This window comes from Acanthamoeba castellanii (genome assembly GCF_000313135.1).
Source record: "Acanthamoeba castellanii str. Neff unplaced genomic scaffold scf7180000084729, whole genome shotgun sequence".
Lineage (NCBI taxonomy): Eukaryota > Discosea > Longamoebia > Acanthamoebidae > Acanthamoeba > Acanthamoeba castellanii.
In genome coordinates this window covers 89,640-111,599 of record NW_004457390.1, presented here as the reverse complement: position 1 = coordinate 111,599, position 21,960 = coordinate 89,640, and the positions used below count along the sequence as shown (strand labels likewise).

Here is a 21,960-nt window from a genome sequence, read left to right as displayed (position 1 = left end):
TGAAGGCGATGATGGTGACCATGTATGATGATGATAATGCAGTTTCGCAAGAACAACTGTTATTGGCTCGCACTCACTCCCTCTTCTTCTCTTCCTCTGCTTCCTTTTCTCCGCCGTGGCCTTCTGGTTCCTCGTTCTTCTCGCCCTTTTCGATCTCGTCGCTCTTTCTCTTCTTCCCTCTCGTGGCGTCACCGGCAGCTCCTCCTTCTGTCGAAGCCGACGAAGCTGATCGCCAATTAGTAATCATGAAAAGAAGAACGAAGAAGAACGAAGAACGAAAAAGAACGAAGAAAGAAGCGGAGGCGGTACATATGAAGCTCACAGACGGGGCCGCGGAGGAGGAGGAAGAAGACGAAGAAGAGGTGCTGGCGGCAGCTGTTGCCGGCGGCGGAATGGTGACCGGCGCCGCTTCCAAGACGGGGCCGAGATCGAGCGCGAATGTGTCACTGTGGAAGGTGAGGCACTCCTGCGTGTCGGGACTGAAATTGCTCGACCCGCCGAACACCACCAACGACCTGCAGGCCACGAAGAAGCAAAGAGGGGGGGGGGTGAGCAGTCCGACATGCACAATTCCAGAAGTGAACTGTGATTCACCCACCTGTTGTGAAGCACGGCCGAATGGAAGCGGCGCGCGTTGATCCTGCTGTCGTTGGCAGCGATGGTCGGCTGCACCCAAGCGGACGTAGCTGCACGTGGTCCAAATTGAGTTGAAACAATAGAATATTATTTATTATATAAAAATAAATAAATAAGATGGTGTGCCATACCGATATCGAAGACGTGAACATCGTCGAGCAGGGCGTTGGTGGAGGAGAGCCCGCCAAAGAGCACCAGCTGCTGCTTGCCGGCCGGCGCGAGCGATGTGAAGCTGTGGAAGGAACGCTCCGCAGGTACCGCGCCAGACACCGAAGGCTGCAATCAAACACAATTGGGGGGCGGGGGCACAGAGGCAAGCCTTAGTCCACGTTCTGGAGCGCCAGGCCGAGCCATGCCAGCGTACCTTGGTCCAAGTGTTGGTCGTGGTATCAAGCTAATGAGAAGAAGCGAGAAGAAGCGAAAAGAGAAGTTCATTAACGCAGAGAACAGCGGTTTGGAGGTGCGATGCGTGTACGAACCACGTAGAGATCGTTCTGCCTCTTGGTGGTGTCTCTGCCGCCGAAAACGTAGATGGAGCCACCCACGACGTCCATCCCGAATGCAGCGCGAGGCGAAGGAATGTCACCGCTGGCCTGTACTTGCTGCCAGGCCTTCGATTCTGTTGCACAACACACGACACACATGACACACATGACACACACGGCACACATGAACAACACGAGGTAGGGATCGAGCGGCGGATCTGGGTAGGGCACAAGCCATGTAAACGCACCCGTGTCGTAGACAAACAGATCGTCGAACCAGTTGAAGCTCATGGCGGGTCCTTCGTCCTCGTACTCATCCTCCTCACCCTCGTCATCGGCGCCGTCCTCGCCCGCGTTCGTCGACGCTTCATCGCGATCGGGCATTTCCACTTCGGCCTCGACCGGTCCGAATCCGCCAAAGAAATAGAGCTTCCTGGTGTGGTGAGCGAGCCGGGTGGAGGTGGATAAGTGAGAAGTGGGTCTCCCGGCCGGGAGTGGGTGCGATGATGGGGCCGCAGCAACAACGCACTTGCCAACGACGCAGACCGCGCTCTTGTCCCTCGGCGTGGGTCCCTCTCCGGAGCCTTGCACCTGCTCCCACGTCCCCTCGGCTGGGGAATGATCGTCAGACGGTCAAGAGTGAGTGGAGATGAAGTGTAAGAGCACAATACAAAACAAACTCTGGTCGAGGGAAGGCGAGACGTGTGGTACCGATGTTGAAGCAGTAGAAGTCGTCGAGGAAGCCTCGCTCCATGTCCATGCCGCCAAAGACGAACATGTGGCCATCGACAACCGCAGCGCAGGCGCCCGTGCGTGCGGAGGGGGCTGTCGGGTGCCCGAGAGAAGAGCAGGGTAAGACAGGCAAATAGAGAAGAGAGATGGTGGTTCATCTTGCATGACCGAAGAAGCATAAGAACAGTACCATTGCCGCTCGTGGTGACCTCCTTCCACTCAGACGAGTCTGTGAGGAGTTAAATCGAAGTTAAAGAAGGTAAAAAGTGTAGGAGCGCAAGTCAGCAACGTCGGTATACCCAGGTCGAAGGTCCACATGTCGGCCCGTTGGGTTCCGCCGCTCGAGCCCCCTCCAAAGATGTACAATTTGTTTTCCCACGAGGCCGCTACCTGGCCCTCGCGTCCAGCAGGCACTGCGGGCGATCCGCTCACCAGCTTGCGCCATTCGGCCTGTACATTGTACGGAATCGGCGTCGAAGCTTCGTTTCCCATCTCTCAGATAGATCTTGTTCTGCTTTGCTTCAATCGTTGGGTACTTTGTTTTCCCGCCTTTTTTCGAAATTGTTGGCATTCTTGTCTTGTTTTTTATTTTATTTTATTTTTTATCAGATGTGTTGATGAAGACGGCCGAACAATGTGAAACGTGGGCCATAGGGCAAGAAGGCTATGAAGAGGAGCCCACCACCCGCTTATTCGACGTAAACGGCGACGTCGAGGTAGTCGCCCGTCACGAAGCGGACAGAGTCGAGCGTCTTCTTGTCGTCCTCCGAACGCTTGGCCGAGAAGACCACGCCGACGTTCTTCATCTGGTAGCGACCCCTGTGCCATCATTAACACGAGTAGAACATCAGTGGTCCGGCATGTGTGTGTGTGTGTGTGTGTGTGTGATGTGTGCGATGTGTGCGATGTGTCGCGTTTGGGGTGGCGTTGTGCGTGCGGAGAGCGCAGAAGGAGGCTGCCGCTCACCTGTGGTCAGGGAACACAAGAGCAAAGGAGATGCGTGCACGGCTGTTGCGAGCAGTGGCGTTGACCTCCTTGACGAGGTTCGCCATTTCACGGAGCGTGGCGTCCTTCCTGCAGACGAAAGTATAGTGAGTGAGGTCCACCCAATGCCCGCCAGTGCAGCCGCGCCGTCTGTCGCGCTCCTTTCCACACCAATAGATGCCCGCACTACGCTCGCGGGCGAGAGAGGGGACGAGGTACCATGTGTAGATCTGCACTTCTTCAGCGGGCTCTCGGCCACGTGCTTGGAAGTCCTCAACACGGTGGTGGCCACCGGTCTTGATGAATACTCGCAGAAGAAGAGGGCAAACCTGTTGATCAAGGAAATAGTAAGCCAACTATGGGGGGGGGGCATGAATGCTATTTAAAGGAATTGTTCGGATTCAACGTTCAGCACGACTGTGTCTACCTTTTCTCTGTCGATCACCACCGGCGGGCGCGCGCTGATCGGGCCTGCAGCTGCCATCTGATTTCTATCTATCAAGATCAAATCTAAAAGATCGTGGAAAAAGAAAAAAACATTCCGCACCTTTTCTTGGTGCCACGTCAGCATGACCTGTTCTTCTGGAAATTTCGAGAAGGTCAGAACGTTGGGTTTCCCTCCAAAACTGTGGACGTCCTTTGGCGCTCTCATCATCGATCTCATTCCTATCCTCTCCGGCTCATCCATTGTCTCTCAGCTCTCGTGCACCCGTTTTTATCAAAAATGAGCTACCAAGTCCCAGATCCCAACTCGTTAACGATCCCGAAGCTCAAATCGGTCCTCACGCAACATGGTTTCGGTGACCAGCTGCCGGCGCATCAGGAAAAGAAGGGATTCTACGTCGACCTCTACCGCAAGCATATCGTGCCCCTCCTCGAGGCCCGCAACGCGGCATCGCAATCGCTCACGCCTGGACCCACCTCCACCACAACGGCCGCATCAGCCAAAGAGAGGGCAACGAAGACTGATCTCGTGGATCGACGAAGGACCATTCATTGTACGCCTCTCCTACTTTCTCCACGTGGCCATTTGTGCAAGCTGATGGAGATTAACGGCGCCCAATTAATGCTCGCAAATGAATGGTTCTGGGCACAGCCTTGGCCCCGGAGCCGACGGAAGCAGCACCGACCAAACTCACACAGACCAAGCTCGTCGCCAAGTCGGCTGTGCCGACTGGCCCCACCACGCCTGCAGCTAAAGGTGTTCAATCTATTGTGCTCCGAAAACCGCCCAGTTGCTTACACCTTCTTCTTCTTCCGTTTTCTCTCTCTCTCTCTCTTCGCACAGCCGATGCCGCGCCTGCCGCCGTCATGCCGCGTCGCCTGTTCGCGCCCGAGCAGCAGCCCACCACCGGTACTTAGCCCACCACTGCTCTTCTTCGTCGAGCTCCGAAGTCTGACGGTCTCCATTACTTCTCGCACCTGCACAGATCAACACGTTGTGTCCACGACTCCTGCGGTCTCAACAACGAAGCCTTCTTCTTCGTCGTCGTCGTCATCGTCTTCAGTGCCTTCTTCCTCTTCTTCCTCTTCCTCTTCCTCTTCATCCGCCCCGATCCTCTCCCCGAAGGCGTCGGCCTCTCGTCGCACCACGATCGCGACCGGCGCCGTCTCCTACCCCAAGCTTGGGGCACCCGCCCCGGCCGCCACGACCGCCAAGGCCACCACCTCCGCCGGTCCCGACCTGCGTCAGATCATAGCCCTCCAGCACGCCCGGAAGAAGAGCGCCGGCGGCAGCAGCGCGGCGATGTGGCTCTTCGGCGTGCTGGTGCTCGCCGTGGCCGTGGGCGCGGGTCTGTTCATGTACGGCCAGCTGCCGTCCCTGCTGCAGGCCGAGAAGCCCTACTTTTGCGACACCACGGGCGTGAGCGACAACCGGCAGAACCCGCGCGAGCCGGTGGTGCCCTGCGTCGACTGCCCGAACTTTGGCGTGTGCAAGGACGGCCGGCTGATCAAGTGCATGCGGGGCTACGAGGTGAGCGGCGGCGTGCACTGCGCGCGCGACAAGGAGATCGCGCTCGCGTTCGAGTTCTGCAAGGAGGCCGCGCACAAGACGCTGGCCCTGCGCGCGGGCGAGCACCAGTGCGGCTACCCGGTGCCGGCGCTGCCCATGGAGGAGCAGGAGCTGCGCGACATTCTTAAGCAGAAGATGAAGGACGCGGCCCTCTTCCCGTGGGACGAGGCCAAGTTCAACGAGGCCTTCCTCGACTTGAAGAAGGACCTGCAGAGGTCCACCTCCCACCGCAACGTCATCATCCGCGCCTCGAACGGCAACTACACCTTTGACACCACGTACCTACGACACACACACACGACACACACGACACACACACACAAACACACCACACAACATGCGCGCCTTGATGTGAATCTCACGACTTGTGTGCAGCGACGTGGTTGTGCCGTATGCGTGTGTGCTGCAGCGAGTGGTGCTGGAGCACATCTGGTACATCGTGGGCACGCTGGTGGCCCTGGCCGCCGTCCTGCGCTTCGTCCGGCTGCAGCAGACGAAGGCCCAGCGCGAGGCCGACATCGAGACCCTGGTCGAAAGCACCAAGACGCTGATCAAGGAGGAGAAGAAGGCCGGCAAACCCCCCTCCTCCGTGCTCCACATCAGGTACAGTCATTCTTCTCTTCTTCAGCCCTCTCCAACACTCATGGTTGTGTGTGTCGTGTGTGTTGTGTGTGTGTGTCGTGTGTGTGTCGTGTGTGTCGTTGTATGATACAACATAGGGAGGACCAGAGAGAGAAGCAAACGGAGCTCAAGAAGCGGTACCCGACGGTCAAGGACTGGCTGGCCATCTGGGCGGTGGCCGAGAATAGGGTCCGCGCCGACACCCGATTCAAGGAGTACTCGCAAATGGTACCCTCTTCCTCCACCAGCACGACACACACGACATGACACGACACGCACGACACACACAGCACTCAACTCTTGGCTGCGGCGACAGGTGGCGGGACAGCAGCAGCAGGTGTGGGAGTTCGTTGGCACGGTCGATGCTGCGATGGCCGAGAAGATCCTCAGCCCGCCCTCGCGCAGGTCCTACCCCCACTGAGGCCTCGCAACCACCCCTCCACTACGACCGAAGGAGTGATCAGCATTGGACGCTGCTTCTTCCTCGATTGACTTCCTGTTATCCATGAAACAAATAAAACAAAACAATAATTAAATAGCGAGCCTCTACTTAAATTGTTTATTAATCTTTAAGCTTGGTTTCTGACTTGAAGATGCCCGAAGAGAGGGCGAGTGCCGCGCGCTGCGAGTGGAGCGCTGCCAGCTGCGCGTAGAGCCTCGATAGCAGACCGGTCCACTTTGCGTCGTAGGGCCTTTGTGTGTGTGTGTGTTGTGCGTGTGTGTGTGTGCGATGGTGTGTGCGATGGTGTGTGTGATGGTGTGTGCGGTCAGTCAGCCGGTGAATGGAGAATGTAGAGAAAATGGCGGTCGTGGTGGTGGCAGGCGTACCAGACAAGCCACATCAGAAACTTGGGGCCGAGGGCGAAGGCACGCAGGAAGGTGGCGCCGGTCGGGGTGACCACCAGGGTCAGCTTCCCGTTGTCGCAGCACAGCCAGTACTTCTTGCCCTCGTCCTTGGGCAGCTTCGCGCACAGCGTGAAGAACCGACCGTCACTACCACCACCGCCGCTACCACCGGTGCTCGCCGGGGCCTTGGCCCTCGTCGGGGCGGCAGTGGTGGTCGTCGGCTTGACCCTCGAGGCCTCGCCTCGCCGTGGTGCTGCTACCGAGCTCGGGGGCTGCCGGGTCATCGTCGTTGCTGTGGGCGATCTCCTCGAGCTTCCACGAAAGGGCCTGGCGAGCGTGGCCGTCACGTTGCCACCTTCGTCCAGTCCCAGATACGAGCCCTGGTTGTATGTGTGTGTGTGTGTGTGTGTGTGTGTGTGTGTGTGTGTGCGGTGTGCGGTTTGCGTGTGTGTGCGGTGTGTGCGGTGGGGCGTGTGCCGTAAGTACCACAACAGTAAGCCCATCAGTATGAATGCGAACCATGTAGCACTGGAGGGCGACGTAGTGGACGTGGGGCTTGGCCTTCTTGAGGCTCCCCCCGTCCGCCTGCTTTCGTTTACTCTGCTGCTCGCTTTCACTGTCCATCATCGCCCTCGCTCTGGTGGCCACTCATCAGCGAGCGCCCACACCGCACACACACACACCGCACGCACCACGACACACGCCACATCGCACACGCGCGCGACTCTCTCATACCTGGGTGTGGTGGGAGGTGGAACCGAGGCGGTGCGCGGGAGGAGGTGGAGGAACCAAGTGTTGGGCTCCTTGGGGTTGGAGGTGGTCACGCCCACCTGGCCCGTCGTCCCGCAGTACAGGTGGCTGCGACCATCGCCCGCGGCCCGCAGGAATATCTTGTTCGGCAGCGACCGCACCGTCCACACTCGCGCCTGCATCGTGTGTCGTGTCGTGTGTGCGGTCAGTGTGTGTCGTGTCGTGTCGTTGTCGTGTTGTGTTGTGTGTGTTGTGTATTACCGGTTGCTTTTTGCTGTTGATGAGTTCGCCGGTGTTTTTCTTGCAGCGGAGGAAGGCGCCGCTGGTGTGCCGGATGGTGACCTGACACTCGCTGCCGGGCGACTCCACTGCGGCCTGCGGCGGCGCCGGCCCCGCCAGCGGCAGCCCCATCCACAGTTGGCCCGCTTGCGGCTCTTCCGGTCCTCCTTGTTGTCCCTCTCCCTCTGTTGCGGGTCATCCTCCACAAACTCCCTGCGTGTGTCGTGTCGTGTCGTGTCGTGTCGTGTCGTGTCATGTCGTGTCGTGTCGTGCCGTGTCGTGTGTCGTGCCATTGGGTGTGTGTCATTGGTACCAGCGCCCGAAGCGGCGGAAGTGGTTCTTGCGGAGGATGATGTTTTCGGCGGAGAGGTGGCCGTTTTCGTCGGTGCAGAGGTAGGTCCCGCTGTAGGCCACCCGGATGCCCAGCAGCTTCTTCACCCCGCGCAGCGTGGCCTGCGACGGCTGGTCTCCCCCGTGAGGCCCCTTCTCACCCGCCCCTCGCGCCCCTGTGTTTTTCGTTTTGTTTAGTTCGTCCCACAACAACACACACGACACGACACACGACACACGCACACGGCACGCGCGGCACACACGACATGACACGCACGGCACACACGGCATGACACGCACGGTGTGAAGGTAGGTAGGTAAGAGGTAGGTAGGTAAGGTACCTTCGCGAAGAATGTCGGTGACGTACTCGAGGACGAAGCAGGAGGAGGTCTGCAGGCTGGGCTCCATGGAGATGGAGCCGTCCAGCACGGAGACGCACAGGTAGCGGCCGTCGTGGGCCATCAGGCACACCTCCTCCCGCAACACCCTCTCGACCCCCGTCGTCTCCTCCGGCTTGGGCGCTGCAGTGCAATCAAGAGTGAGACCCCACCGCACGACACACACACGACACGACACGACACACACACACACACACACACACACACACACACACACACACACACACACACACACAGCGCACGTAACGAGAGCGTACGTGTGTCGGAAAGTTGGCTATCGCCGATGGCCTTTTCGACCCTCTTGCGGCCGATCAGCTCCAGCGTGGCGACGCGTCGGACCACCTCCGGGTTGGCCCGCAGCTTGAGCTCAAAGGTCGCCGGCCCCGTTGTCGCGGCCGGCCCGGTGGCCGCCAACGAGCCGCCTCCGCCGCCCGGCTGCGGTGTGTTGACGGCCACCTGAATGGGGCGGTCCGCGGCGGTCTGCTGGGGCGCCTTCCTCCGGATGAGCCCGTCCACAGAGTAGCTGGAGACCAGCTGCCCGGCCGTCCGCGACTGGGGAGTCGCTGGGGCTTGCTGGCCCTGGCCCTTTCTGCCCGGCGCAGCGTCGCCTCCGGGCGCCCTGCTCAACTGATATCTCCGACTGATCTCCGCCACAATCAGCACCGCACGACACACGACACGACACGACACACGACACACAACATGGCACGCGAACCTGACTGGCGGTGATGCACCGTAGTCCCGTAGTTGTTGTTGGCGGGGCCACAGTTCCATGCGGGTGGCGTCGGAGCTGCGGCGCCGGGAGAGGCGCAAGCCGGCCTGGGCCAGCTCCTCGCTCGACCGCACCAACGCCGGAGGCGACATGCCCGACGTCACCGACACCGACGCGTAGGCCGGCAGCAGCGTGAAGCCCGACGTCGACACTTCCGACACCACCTGGTGCTGCACCATGCGTCTACTCGGCGGCCCTGCGGGCTGACCCTGGGCTCGGCCGCCGGGCACACCGAGGAGTAGAGCCCCAGTGGTGGCGGCGGCGGCGGCGGCGATGGTGATGGTCGGCGTGGTGGTGGGCAGGTGGGGGGCCGGTAAGTTGGAGACACGGTCGGCGCCGATGTTGCTCGTGGGGGTGACCGAGCTGGGCCGTCGCTCGGGCAGCTTCCAGCCGCCGGTGTCTCCGCTTAGCATTGACTTGGCGGCGGCCGATGGAGGTAGCGACGTTGAAGATGACGATGACGATGATATGGATGATGACGACGACGACGACAACATCGACGTGGCCGCAGTAGACGCAGTAGAAGCGGAAATGGAGGGCGGCGGCGGACCCAGCAGGGCCTCGAGACCGCCCGACGAGGGTCTTTGCTGCAGCTCGATCATGATCTCGATCTTCATGATCGCCATCACCAGTTGGCCCACATCCTCGGCCGTCTCCGTCGTCGCCTGCGAGAATAGTTCATTAAGAATTAAAAAATGAATCTACCTTGAAAATACATATATGACTTATGGAGATGATCAAGATATATAAATATAACACGAACATGCTAGGCATGTTGCACCAAGGGGGAAATGATGAGTATGACAACATACCGAGTCGACGCCGACCTTGTTGTTGATGACGCCGTTGATATCGCCCAGGAACTGCTCTTTGGTGGTGGCCCAGTCGCTGAGCTTGACCACGTTCTTGTACTCGTTCCACGCTCTCATCCACAGCGAGTCTTGTTTCTAGGGTGAGTGTGAAAAAGCTTCAGCCAGGAGTACCACTGTGTGCGTGCGTGCGTTGCGTGTGTGTGTTGTGTGTGCATGCGTGCGTGTGCGTGTGCGTGTGCGAGTGCGAGTGCAGTACGTACCTCTGCCCTGATGGTGTCTTTCAATTGCGCGGCCTCTGACACTGACCAGTCGCACAAGACTTGGGCGAGGAGCAGCGAGACATCGGCGGACGAAGCGGTCGTTCCACCCAGGCCGGGCTTTGCCCTGGACATCTGTGCTCGCTCGCGCATCTGGCTGATTTCTATGACTCGCACACGCACACGCACACGCACACGCACACGCACACGCACACAGCCCATCACGATCCTGGTTGGTGCGTGTTTGGTTATTTCTCACATGCGTCAGCACTAGGTACCGAGCGCCTGTTCCAAATGCTTCACCGCTGAGTGGTAGTACTCATGCTGTTGCACGACATTGTTGGGAGTGGCCGGACCCGTTGCCGCAGTGGTCTGCATACACCACGACACATGGCACGACACGACACTCACGCATCAGCAGCGGCCGCAACTTGGCCCGACGAAGGAAGCGGGTGCGTACCATCTCTACGGTGGTGCGACCGGCTGTTTGATTGGACCGCGCCATGGCGGCGAGATGGGCGTGGCCCTCCAGGGCCAGCCAGTGCTCGGTCTTGGCCAGGTAGACCAGCGTGTTGTAGCTGTCGGGCACCTGGAGGATGGCCTCCTCGAGCTTCTCCTTGGCGAACCGCATCACCGTCATCACGTTGTCCATCTTGCGCCGCTTCTCCATGTTCCTCTCCATCCCCTGGTCGACGATGCCCTTCACCTGCGCGTAGATGTCCATGCCCTTCATATGCAGCGCAAATCCTGCACGATGCGGGTTGCCATGCAATCAATCATTGGTCAATTTTACATGCTAGGCCAGGATTGGGTGAAAGGTACGTACCTTCCGAGGAGGCCACCAGGTGCATGGGCTTCTTGCGGGCGCGCATGTCCACCACGTGGGGCTCCATGAACTTGAAGGGGCTGGGCACCGCCGGCGGCGGGTCTCCGTTGAGGATGTCATATATCTTGGGGTCGTCGGCGAGTTGGATGCCCAGCATGTCACACAGTCGTCTGCAGCGCAGATGGAGGGATAATTACCATATAAATTGACATTATATACGAACATTAATATAAGTACTCAATATTCATTTTATATATTCCTCTCTGATGCGAAGTACCGGAAGAAGAGGCCCTGGAATAGGAAGGGCTTGCCGCGAGTCGTGGATGTCCACTCCGACTGGTCCAGCGCATTGTTGCCGAACTTGCCCCTGCATTCCACTCGTCAGCCACTGGACAAGCGCACGCACACACGCACACGCACACACACACCACACACCACACACACACACAACGCACACACGCACAAACACACATCAAGGTTTACCTGATGCACGATTTGATGGGCAGGAGCTTCTTGGCGAAGACCTTGTCGAGGTTGTAGAGCTTCTCGTATTCGACGTTGATCGACGGCCGGTCCTTGAAGATGCGCTGCATGGTGTAGCCGCGGATCTTGGTCTTGGGCGGCGGCGGGACCGCTTGGCCCCGGGCCGCCCGCGAGCGCGGCGAGAGCAGGGCCGAGGAGGCCGTGGTCGAGCTGGACGCGTCCTCGCTGGCGTTGGTCGTCTTGGCGATGACCGTCTTGGCCGTGGCCGCGGGCGAGATCACCAGCTCGGGCGTCACCCGCTGCACGGAGAGACGAGGCACGACCCCCTGCGACTGTGGCGATGTCCCAAACGGGGCGGGAGGTTGCACCGGCATTGGTTGTGGTTTGCTGAGTATTTCCTACAAAGACATAGTCAGCAGCGTACAACTTTCCTGTGTGCGTGTGTGCGTGTGTGCGATGGTGCGTGTGTGCGATGGTGCGTGTGTGCATCGAACGAATCAAAGTACCTGGCTGGCTTTGTGAATGTAGTACTCCAGGGTACCCTCCAGTTGGCCTTCTTCCGCTGTCCAGAAGTTATGCGACGTGCTGCCGTGCCCGGAGAAGAGATTGAAGAGACACAACACCAGTTGCTTGTACGGCTGTTGAGCATTCCGCGCATTCCAAGCAAAAAGTCAGTGACGCAGGGTGAAGCGGGCGAGCGGGCGAAGACGTGCCTCGCTGGAGGGAACCCGGAGCTCGCGCATCTTCCCTCGCAGCAGCCGGCGAATGATGTTCTTGCACACCCGCGCCGCCATCTGGACAAGCGATTGTCCCAGCGTATCAGCGAGGGTTGTGGTGAGCGCATGAAATGTGAGGGGCGGGACTCACCTCTGTGAACAGCAGTCCCTTGTATATAGAGTCGTCGTGCTTCTTGGACTGCGCGAGTCGGCGTCGCAGTTCGCCCAGGTACCTGTGTATGTGTGTGGTTGCATTGTGAGCCGCGGCCGCCGGCGCAAGCTGAATGAATGAAGGTTGTGGTCACGCACCTCATGTTGACCCCGCGACTGTGCATGAGATGCAGGACGTGGAGTAGTCGCTTGTTCAGCGTATTGACGTCCGTTCCGGTGGTGATGGCCGTATATTTCTGTTGTGCATTGTGCGTCAATGGCCAGCAATCACGTATAGAAATATAAACTACAAATATAATGATAAGATAGTACCAGTTTGCTTCCTGCCCCGTTGGGCTTGAGCATCACGCGAATGTTGCCCTTGTGCACGTCGTGCAGGTCCAGATATCGCTCGCGGTCCCGAAGCGAGAGCAGGTTGAGCTCCGCGGCCAGGTCGGGGATAACCTTCATCAACAGCTTCTCGGTCGCCGCGTGAACCTGGTTGTGGGGTTGATTGATTGATTGATTGATTGATTGATTGCGCCCTTACCTTTACCCTTTGTGGCATGCACCCTAGGGTGGTAGCATGCGCGCCAACTGTGGTCATTGAAAGAGTCGTAGGCGCACCTCGTTGTTGTGTTGGGACGCGTTGGGGTCATTCCGCAGCCACGCCGTGAACGCGTCGGAGCACAAGGGAACCTCGTAGGCGCCCACGAGCTCTGCACCCCGACGGGACACATGTGTGAGCCGTGTGCGGGAGTTGCGCGCGGAGGCGCAAGGAGTGAGCGAAGGTGGGTACCTGGTCGCAGCATCTTGAAGAAGACCGCGCGCTCGTGGGCCACCCGCGGAAAGATCTGGGCCGCCGACAGCGGCGATTCGGGCGGGTAGAGCCTACCAAAGTCCAGCAGGTACAGCTTACCATCCTAGTGTCGTACGTGGACACATGCGAAGCGCACTGAGCCAGCGCGCGCGATGGTGCCGCGGCAGAGCATGTTGTCAAGGTTCGTACCTCTCCCCAATGTCCTTCAATGTCTCCCGGTCCTCGGATTTGGTGGTTGCCGACGCGATGTGGCTTGAGATTGAGCCTGTTGATGCGAAGTTGATTAAACGCTGATTACCGTCCATAAGGCTGAGCCGGGAGATCACTGTGGGCTGGTTGGGTACCTTCGAAAGATGGTTTCGAATTGGAGGTTGAATGACGCGTGGGTGGCGTGCACTGTCTTGCCCCCGTCGTGTGACCTGGTAAATAGAAGGGAACGCAAGGTGAGTGACGACGCTCATTGGGGGGGGGGCAGAATAATGGGTGGCGCACCCGTAGCAGATTGTGTGTTTCGAGACGGGTAGCAGGGACACGGCGATCAATCTGAAGCCATTGTAGTCCACCAGCGTCACTGCGGCGTTCGCAACCAGTCGTGGTCGTGTTGTTAGTATCGCCAAGTAGTGTGTGTGTGTGTGTGCTATTACCGAGCGGCACGGCCACCCCCTCTGCAATGGCGCTGCCCGAGTCCACCACTCGCTGCAGTGCTCGAATCTCGTGACCAGCTGAACGCAGAGCGTTTTGGGTTAGCGATGTGGTACCACTCAAGCAAATAAGAGGGGATGCACGAACCTGCTTTCATAGCGCAGCCGTCCATGGGTACGTCGTTGCCGTACATCCACATCCCTCCCGCAAGCTGAGTATCGACAGCAAACTGGAGTAGAGAGAGAAAGGTACAGAGAATGAAAGACCGAACCTCGGGGTGGATTGTTTGTTATCGGTGTGCCGGTACCTTGAACAGAATGCCTCGTGTGATGAACTTGTCACCCCCAGCAATGCCACCCAGATCGATCGGTTTGATGGTCTTCTCCGCCACTGGCATGAAACGCTCGCTTTGGGTTGGAACAAGAGAGTAAGTCGGCACGACACGCATGGTGAAACGTGGCACAGTGCCGGTTGTCCTACCTGATGATGATCTTGCCGTAGGTCTCCGCGGCGTGCTCAAAGTCGTGTGCGAGACAGCCCAGCTTGTGAAACTTGGTATCGCTGTCGGGCAGCGACACCAGCTCCTGAAACCGTTGATTCCACACGCTTCATCGTTCCACCGATCGCAAGTTAGCGCTTGCCAGAGGAACGAAAAAGCACGCATCACCGCACACGCACACGCATACGCACGCACCAGCGCACACGCACACGCAGGACACAACCACAAGAAATGGCACGTACCTATCGGGACAGGGTTGGACGTAGGTTCTCCTCTGAGTTGGAATGCATGGAGTGCCGTCGGGATTCGTTTTAATGTGTTCATCGCACGGTGCTGGGCATGGGGTCGGGTGCAAGACCGGGGCCGGTTCCAGTTTGGTCACTGCAGCTCTGCCGCCAAGGGTGGAGGCCAAGGTGCTCTTCTTCTCTTCCTTGATCAGTTCGTACTGTTCCTGGTAGTTGGTGGCGTTCTTGGTTCCGCTGCGCATCAGCTGCGACCACTTGTTGAAGTCCAGGTCTGGCTCTGCAATGCGCAGAAAGCAAACCACATACTGTGGTGTGAGCAGCTGCAACCACGCCACAACACACACACGCGCGCGCGCCACACACACAACACACACACACACAGCGTGTGCGCGCACACATGCGGCAACACACAACACATAGGAGGAGCGCATAGCATACGTCTGTCTAGCGCCAATATGGCTCCCTTCAAGGTGGTGGCCGCACGCACTGCGTGACGCTTCTTGTGCGACTGCCTCCTCGAGGTCAGCGGCACCGGCTGGCCCTCGCCGATATCAGCGTTGTGGTGCTCCAATAAATCATCCTCCTGGCCGCTGTCGTCGCTCGTCTCTGAGTCGGAGAAGCTGTAGTCATCCTCATCTTCTTCGCTCAGGTGTTCATAGCAGAGCGTTTCCACGGACTGGCGCGGCGTCAAGGGCGGGGTCGCCCCGTCATCCGACGAGTCGCGCTCGTACACGTTCGCCCACGCTGCCTCTATCATTCTGCCGCACAAAACTTGAACCGCAGCCCCACGCTGAAGGCGATAAAGAAGAAGAAGAAGAAGATCACCAGTGCTTCTTCGTCCTCCTTGCGCGTGTTGCCCCTCAGTCTCTCTTTCCTTGTTCTTTTCTTCTGAGCTCAGCGGGTCGACATTTGGCGGTGGTGTCTTCCTTTCTTGGCTTTAGTATGTGAGTATCACGAATTGGGGACTGCCATGCAACCATCAGGGTTGGTGCGGTTACTGCTTCGTTGATTCGTTGGTTCGTTCGTTTTACGTTTTTAGTTGGTCGTTTCCTTCTCCTTCTGCACCTCCCTCTCGGTTGCCTGTCGTCGCTGATTGAGAATCTGATCGCGCGTTTGGCGCACCTGCTGTCGCATTCGTTCGTCGTAGTCGATGTCCAAGACTCGTGGTGGCTCGGCTCTGCACACAACAAGGAGCGAAAGAGAATGCACAACGCGTCGAGAGGAGACGGCCGTATCAGCATCCGCATTGGCCAAGACACGAGCGCGTCAGACTCACCCTTTGGGCGATCGAACACACTTCCAGTAAGTGCTCCACGCCGAGCGGAACTTGCTGCGGTCCTCGAACAACGTGGTGAGCATGTCTTCCAGATGGTCATCGCATCTGTGGTCCGGAGAGGGCGGCGGTCAGCGTTGTACGTCAGCGTTGGAGTGTTGTGCTTGCTGTCCAGCGCTTTCCAAGAAAAGAGCGAAAGATCCGTGTACCGATGTTTGCTCATCGATTGCTTACGCTGGCTTCTGGCAGTCTCGGCACGCTCCTTCCATTCATCACGATTGATGCGTACCAGCGCCGGCTTCTGAAAACAGTAAATCGACACTTTAATTTTAAAAACCCAACAAAATCTTCAATCTCCGGTTCAGCCAGTAAGAAGACCCACAAGTACCTCTTCCCCCTCAACGTTCGCTGCCTGCTCTTGATCCGGCGGTGGTGCGCTCATCTTCAATTGGATGGAAAAACAATAAAATATATAAATTCAATTATTCCTGGTCAGAAATATCCGGCCGTCGTTATTGCCGACGCGTGGGGTTGTGCGCGAAGGAGGCAAACTGCGCTCTGTGTTCTCCCCCGTGCTGAAGTCGTCGATTAGAGCCCCGCTCCCTAAGGGCATATCCATCGTTGTATTACTTCGACATCTTCCGGCTCCAGTGACCCGCCGCTGTTTGCATCTGCATCGCACCATGAGCAAGCTCCAAATCAAGTCGCCCGTCCCTTCGGACATCGAAATTGCGCAATCTGTCGACCCCGTGCCCGTCAAGCAGCTGGCCGACAGGTTGGGCATCCTCGAGGATGAGCTCGATCTGTATGGCAAGCACAAGGCCAAGGTTCATCTTTCCGTTCTCGACCGCCTTAAGGTACGATTCTGCAGTCAGACGATGCTAATCGCTGGCGAATTGTGATTTTCCTGCTTCAATGTTTGCGAGGCCACTATTACTCTTCTATGACGCAAGCCACGACGTACGAATCTCTCGGGTGCTCAATCAATTCTTGTTTTATATATTGGTGTTGTAGGACCAAGCGAATGGCAAGTACGTCGTGGTGACCGGAATCACCCCCACCCCTCTCGGTGAGGGCAAGTCCACGACCACCGTGGGTTTGGCGCAGAGCCTGGGCGCGCACCTCAACAAGAAGTGCTTTGCCTGTCTGAGGCAGCCCAGCCAGGGTCCCACCTTCGGCATCAAGGGTGGCGCTGCTGGTGGCGGTTACTCCCAGGTCGTGCCCATGGAGGAGTTCAACCTTCACCTCACCGGTGACATCCACGCCATCACCGCTGCGAACAACCTCATGGGTACTTTGAGCTCGCTTCGTTCTTGTTCGATTAGTTGAGCGTTGGCGCTGACGTCATACGTACGTCACCACAGCTGCGGCGATCGACGCGCGCATCTTCCACGAGGCCACGCAGAGCGACTCGGCCCTGTTCAAGCGCCTGTGCCCGGCCGACGTCAAGACCGGCAAGCGTGAGTTTGCCCCTCCCATGCTCAGGCGGCTGCAGAGGCTCGGCATCGACAAGACCGACCCCGACCAGCTCACCCCCGAGGAGGCCGCTCGCTTCTCGCGCCTCGATCTCGACCTTTCCACCCTCACGTGGAACCGCGTGGTGGACACCAACGACAGGTTCCTGCGTGGCGTCACCGTCGGCACGGGCCCCGAGGAGAAGGGCAAGACCAGGGAGACTGGCTTCGATCTGACCGTGGCCAGCGAGATCATGGCCATCCTGGCCCTGACCAACGACGTTGCCGACATGCGGGAGCGCCTGCAGCGCATGGTGGTGGGCAGCAGCTCCAAGGGCGAGCCCATCTGCGCTGACGACTACGGCGCGGCTGGTGCCCTGGCCGTGCTCATGAAGGATGCCATCATGCCCACGCTGATGCAGACCCTCGAGGAGACCCCCGTGTTCGTGCACGCCGGCCCGTTCGCCAACATCGCCCACGGCAACTCGTCCATTCTGGCCGACAAGATCGCGCTCAAGCTCGTCGGCGAAGACGGGTTCGTGGTGACCGAGGCCGGCTTCGGTTCCGATATCGGTGCTGAGAAGTTCATGGACATTAAGTGCCGCTACAGCGGCCTTACTCCCAACTGCGCTGTGCTCGTTGCCACCGTGAGAGCTCTCAAGATGCACGGTACACACAGACACACACACACACACACAACACGGCTTACGATCGAGTCTGACTGACCCGTGGGCATGTCAAGGTGGTGGCCCTAACGTGGTGCCCGGTAACCCGCTTCCCCGTGAGTACGTCGAGGAGCACCTCGACCTCGTGGAGAAGGGCTGCTGCAACCTGGCCAAGCACATCCAGAACATGAAGGAGTTCGGCGTTTCGGTCGTGGTCGCCGTCAACAAGTTCGGCACCGACTCGGACTCGGAGATCGACCTCGTGGTCAAGAAGGCCCTCGAGGCCGGCGCCGACGGAGCCTACCCGTGCACCCACTTCGCCCACGGCGGTGCGGGTATCGCTGACCTGGCCAAGAGGGTCGTCGAGGTGTGCGAGAAGCCCAACGACTTCAAGTTCCTCTACCCCCTTGATATCAGCCTCAAGGAGAAGATCGACATCATCGTCAAGAAGATGTACGGCGGTACGTGACCTCTTACCCTTTCCACTCTTCTCGAGGCAAACGCCGTGCTGCGCCGCTGAAGTTTTTTCCATGTGAGCTCACTCTCTTCGTTGTTGTTGCCTTCCTGGTTCGTGCAGGTGATGGTGCTACCTACAGCGAGCAGGCCGAGAAGAAGCTGGCCACGTATGAGAAGCAGGGCTTCGGCAACCTGCCCATCTGCATGTCCAAGACCCATCTCTCCCTCAGGTAACCAACTAGTCGCCGTCGCACACGCACGCACGCACACACATGCACACACTCATCATCTTCGCTTTCACTCGCCACAGCCAAGATCCCAAGCTCAAGGGTGCGCCCACCGGCTTCACCATCCACATCCGCGACGTGAGAGCGTCCGTCGGTGCTGGCTTCATCTACCCGCTCGTGGGCACCATGAGCACCATGCCCGGTACGCTCCCCTCGCACGCACGCGCCCTCTATTGTCGAGGTAAACTGTAGCTCTGTCTCATCGCACGACACGACACGCAACACGACACAACACACCACACAGGCCTGCCCACTCGTCCCGTGTTCTACGAGATCGACCTGGACCCCGCGACCGGCAAGATCCTCGGCCTCTCGTAATTGGACGCTCTTGCGATCGGCACAGCTCAAACCACCATGTTCCCCCACGGTGCGCTTTTGAGTTTAGAAAAGAGAAAGAGCTGATGACCCACACCGCCAGAAAGCGACCACACACCAGGTCCGCACCCAAGCAGTACCACGAAAGAGTAGCTGACTTGACTGACACCTACGGAGAGGAGGACTCATGACTGCTCTTCTTTGTCCTTCGTTTGCCAAGTTTAGCTTTGCCGGTCGCCTTGTGCTGGTGCCTATGAACGGCAGAAGGCGACCAGCTGCTGGCGACAAGGGCGCCTTTCAATACTTCATCATCTCGATCTTTGCTTGTGGCAGAGCCGTTGGTTATTTCCCGCTTTTTTCAGAGATGGGAAAGAGAATGGGGCAGTAGCAAGAATTGTTTCGTCGAAGATGAACTGTGGCATCTGATCGCCTACCAGCATCTGCAGATTAGCCGACGGGAACGACAACCGACGCAGTGCACACAAATAGATTGATAATGTACAGATCGGAGGATGGAGTATCGCTGCCGCCTCACCATCAGAGCAAGCGAGTGCTGTCCAACAGCGACAGCTTGGCGCGCGCTGACGGCAACACCTCCATCTTCAGATCCTTCTTTGGCTCCTCTTTTCTCAGCCTTCTACCGCACCTTCCAGCGATGGTGGTTCATCGAATGGGCAGAACTTCATAGAGAGGGCCAAATCCTCCCCCTCGCTCATGCCCCCCTCCACGCCTCAGCGGCGGCGCTCTGCATTCGACGTGTGGGATGAGCAGGCCTCTCCCCACTCCTCGCCTGCCACGCCACCTACTCTCCTCTCGCTCTCGCTCTCCCCTCCATCCACATCCTCTTCCTCTGCCGCGGCGCGCCAACGAGGCCAACCATCATCAACACAGCAGTTGCGCCGATCTCGTAGCGACATCCCTCCTCGATTCTCGCACGATCCCACAGAACGATTGCAGCGAGTAGCAGAAGACGAAGAAGATGTTGAGGATGAGGAGGAAGTCGAGGAAGAGGAGCAGCGGGAAGAGACTGCCCCTGCCCCTTCATCCTCTGCATCTGCATCAGGAGCTGGCGGGAGGAGCCAGCCGCAATTGAGGAGCAAATCGCTCGAGCATCCGCGACCATCCATTGCCTCGCTGGCTGCACGACCCGACCCCAGCGTGGTAGTTATGTCATCATCATCCTCAACAACGACCATGACCTCCACCGCCGCCATGCGGCACGCGAGTCGGGCGGCCCCGCGCCACTACTCCATGCGCCAGCGCGAGGCCGGCCTGACCGCCTTCGGGTCGGACGAGGAAGAGGAGATCGAGCGCCTCTACACGATCGACGAAGACGGCCGCGCGCCTTGGAAGGTCTCCAGTCCGCCCTCGTCCTCTCATCAACAGTTACATTCGCCTCCCCCGCGCGTGTCGTGCGTGTCGTGCGGTGCTGACCAGTGTTGCGCGCAGAACGCTCTCTTTTGCGTCGCTGGACATGCCGCAGCTCAGTGACCGGTGGCTGCACTTCATCAACGCCCTGCAGCGGTCCGATCCGCTTTCCCAGGAATACGTACATTTCTCTACGCACCAACCACCCACTCGAAACCGGGCTGTGTTGCGCGCCAGTTTGCGAAAGGCTCATCTCTGTGCGTGTTCACGGTGCCTCAGATCAAACGCGAGGTGCGGGCGGGCATTCCACCCGAGATCAGAGGTCTCTACTGGCAGACGGTGACTGGCGCCAAGGTACCCGCACGCGACGCCGTGTTCCTCCTAACTGTTGGCTCCTCACCTCCTCTGTGTCCCCGTTGTGTGTGTGTGTTGTGTGTGTTGAAAACCAGGGCTGCTTGGAGAAGAATCCGGACCTCTATGGCACCCTCGTGCAGATGCCGTCCAACTACGAAGAAAAGATCCTCAAGGACGTCACCCGAACCATGCCGCACCTCATGTTCTTCCGGAAGAAGAACGGTGCCGGGTACGTCCACGCTGCCATGGCTGCCTTCACAGCCCCACGCAGCTCTCACACCTGTGTGTGTGTGTGTGTGCGCGCGCGTGTGCGATGTTTGTGCACACAGGCAGCGGGCGCTCTTCAACGTGCTCAAGGCCTACAGCGTGTTGGACAAGGAGCTGGGCTACTGCCAGTCCATGTCCTTCATCGTCGCCATTCTCCTCCTCTACATGCCCGAACAGGTAACACAACTCGCTCTGCGCACAAAGCCAAAGCCAAAGCCAAAGACAACGACTCTGACCACCCGAGAACAACCCAGGATGCGTTTTGGGTGCTTTGTCAGTTGACCAAGGTCTACCACATCCGCGGGTTCTTTCAGAAGGGCCTTCCTCTCCTGCGACTATCCCTCTACCAGCTGGGTACCTGCATCCCCGGTTGCGTGTCGTGCGTGTCGTGCGTGTCGTGCGTGTCGTTGGACGTGTCGTGTCGTTGGTCGTGTCGTGTCGTTGGACGTGTCGTGTCGTTGGTCGTGTCGTTGGTCGTGTCGTGTCGTTGGTCGTGTCGTGCGTGTCGTGTCGTGTCGGCTTTTGTCTGACTCGCTCTACGTCGATGGTGCCCAGAACGACTCTTGGAGCTCGAGCTGCCCCAGCTCTACCACCACTTCAAGGACGAGGGCGTGAACCCAGTCCTCTACGCCTCCGAGTGGTTCTCCACACTCTTTGCCTACAACTTCCCTCTCGAGATCGGTACTGCGCTTCACCACTTCACCATCATCATCATCTTCTTTTTCCTGCTCATCTGCATCTGGTGGCCACAGTCGTGCGGTTGTGGGACGTGTTTCTCGCGGAAGGAAACGAGTTCTTATTCAAGGTCGCCCTGGCTGTGCTCAAGGTTCGCTCGCCGCAGCCGTCAAAACCGAGCGCGTGACACACGCACGACACGACACGCAACACGACACGCACACGGCACAACACCACACACAACACCACATGACGTTTTTCTGGGTTTTCTTTGCTGCAGTTGTCGCACGACGAGCTGCTGCCGCTGCCGTTCGAGCACGTCATCACCCACCTCAAGTCGAAGCAGGACGCGCTCCTCGCGGTGTCGGCCGACTTCCTGATCAAGCTGGCCGACGCCTACTCGCGCAACATCGACAAGCAGACTCTCGAAGCCCTCGAGTTGCGCTACAACTCCCCCAAGAAGAGCATCTTCCGCCTCGAGACCGTCTGATGCTGATGCTGTTATTGTTGATGTTTGCGGTGTCGATAATGTTGATGTTGATGTTAATG

The 21,960-nt window shown here is 58.6% G+C and overlaps 6 protein-coding genes and 1 pseudogene across 6 annotated transcripts; 3 read left to right on the top strand and 4 right to left on the bottom strand.

The window, feature by feature from the left end:
- Positions 1 to 73: 73 nt before the first annotated feature.
- Positions 74 to 2,345, bottom strand: ACA1_163910 (kelch domain containing 1, putative; the record flags this gene model as incomplete). Its single annotated transcript, XM_004337507.1, has 11 exons — positions 74 to 225; positions 310 to 515; positions 599 to 686; positions 768 to 912; positions 1,001 to 1,030; positions 1,116 to 1,255; positions 1,370 to 1,550; positions 1,668 to 1,732; positions 1,833 to 1,946; positions 2,044 to 2,082; positions 2,153 to 2,345. 11 exons carry the CDS (start codon positions 2,343 to 2,345, stop codon positions 74 to 76), a joined length of 1,353 nt encoding a protein of 450 aa, XP_004337555.1.
- A 197-nt stretch (positions 2,346 to 2,542) lies between these two features.
- Positions 2,543 to 3,321, bottom strand: ACA1_163900 (P18, putative; the record flags this gene model as incomplete). Its single annotated transcript, XM_004337506.1, has 4 exons — positions 2,543 to 2,672; positions 2,820 to 2,927; positions 3,057 to 3,166; positions 3,265 to 3,321. The coding sequence occupies 4 exons, from the start codon at positions 3,319 to 3,321 to the stop codon at positions 2,543 to 2,545; spliced, it is 405 nt and encodes a 134-aa protein (XP_004337554.1).
- Positions 3,322 to 3,561: 240 nt separating this feature from the next.
- On the top strand, positions 3,562 to 5,893 carry ACA1_163890 (uncharacterized protein; the record flags this gene model as incomplete). Its single annotated transcript, XM_004337505.1, has 7 exons — positions 3,562 to 3,835; positions 3,934 to 4,038; positions 4,126 to 4,191; positions 4,346 to 5,129; positions 5,227 to 5,454; positions 5,571 to 5,700; positions 5,789 to 5,893. 7 exons carry the CDS (start codon positions 3,562 to 3,564, stop codon positions 5,891 to 5,893), a joined length of 1,692 nt encoding a protein of 563 aa, XP_004337553.1.
- A 141-nt stretch (positions 5,894 to 6,034) lies between these two features.
- On the bottom strand, positions 6,035 to 15,054 carry ACA1_163880 (annotated as a pseudogene).
- Positions 15,055 to 15,157: 103 nt separating this feature from the next.
- ACA1_163870 (uncharacterized protein) lies at positions 15,158 to 15,673 on the bottom strand (the record flags this gene model as incomplete). The annotated part of the gene is made up of 2 exons (XM_004337504.1): positions 15,158 to 15,474; positions 15,574 to 15,673. 2 exons carry the CDS (start codon positions 15,671 to 15,673, stop codon positions 15,158 to 15,160), a joined length of 417 nt encoding a protein of 138 aa, XP_004337552.1.
- Positions 15,674 to 16,253: 580 nt separating this feature from the next.
- ACA1_163860 (formate-tetrahydrofolate ligase) lies at positions 16,254 to 18,750 on the top strand (the record flags this gene model as incomplete). Its single annotated transcript, XM_004337503.1, has 7 exons — positions 16,254 to 16,427; positions 16,585 to 16,861; positions 16,935 to 17,693; positions 17,767 to 18,150; positions 18,267 to 18,375; positions 18,456 to 18,574; positions 18,677 to 18,750. The coding sequence occupies 7 exons, from the start codon at positions 16,254 to 16,256 to the stop codon at positions 18,748 to 18,750; spliced, it is 1,896 nt and encodes a 631-aa protein (XP_004337551.1).
- Positions 18,751 to 19,941: 1,191 nt separating this feature from the next.
- On the top strand, positions 19,942 to 21,901 carry ACA1_163850 (TBC domain containing protein; the record flags this gene model as incomplete). The annotated part of the gene is given in 9 exon segments (XM_004337502.1): positions 19,942 to 20,100; positions 20,395 to 20,469; positions 20,565 to 20,698; positions 20,799 to 20,913; positions 21,015 to 21,040; positions 21,051 to 21,090; positions 21,321 to 21,417; positions 21,489 to 21,562; positions 21,692 to 21,901. 9 exon segments carry the CDS (start codon positions 19,942 to 19,944, stop codon positions 21,899 to 21,901), a joined length of 930 nt encoding a protein of 309 aa, XP_004337550.1.
- Positions 21,902 to 21,960: the final 59 nt, after the last annotated feature.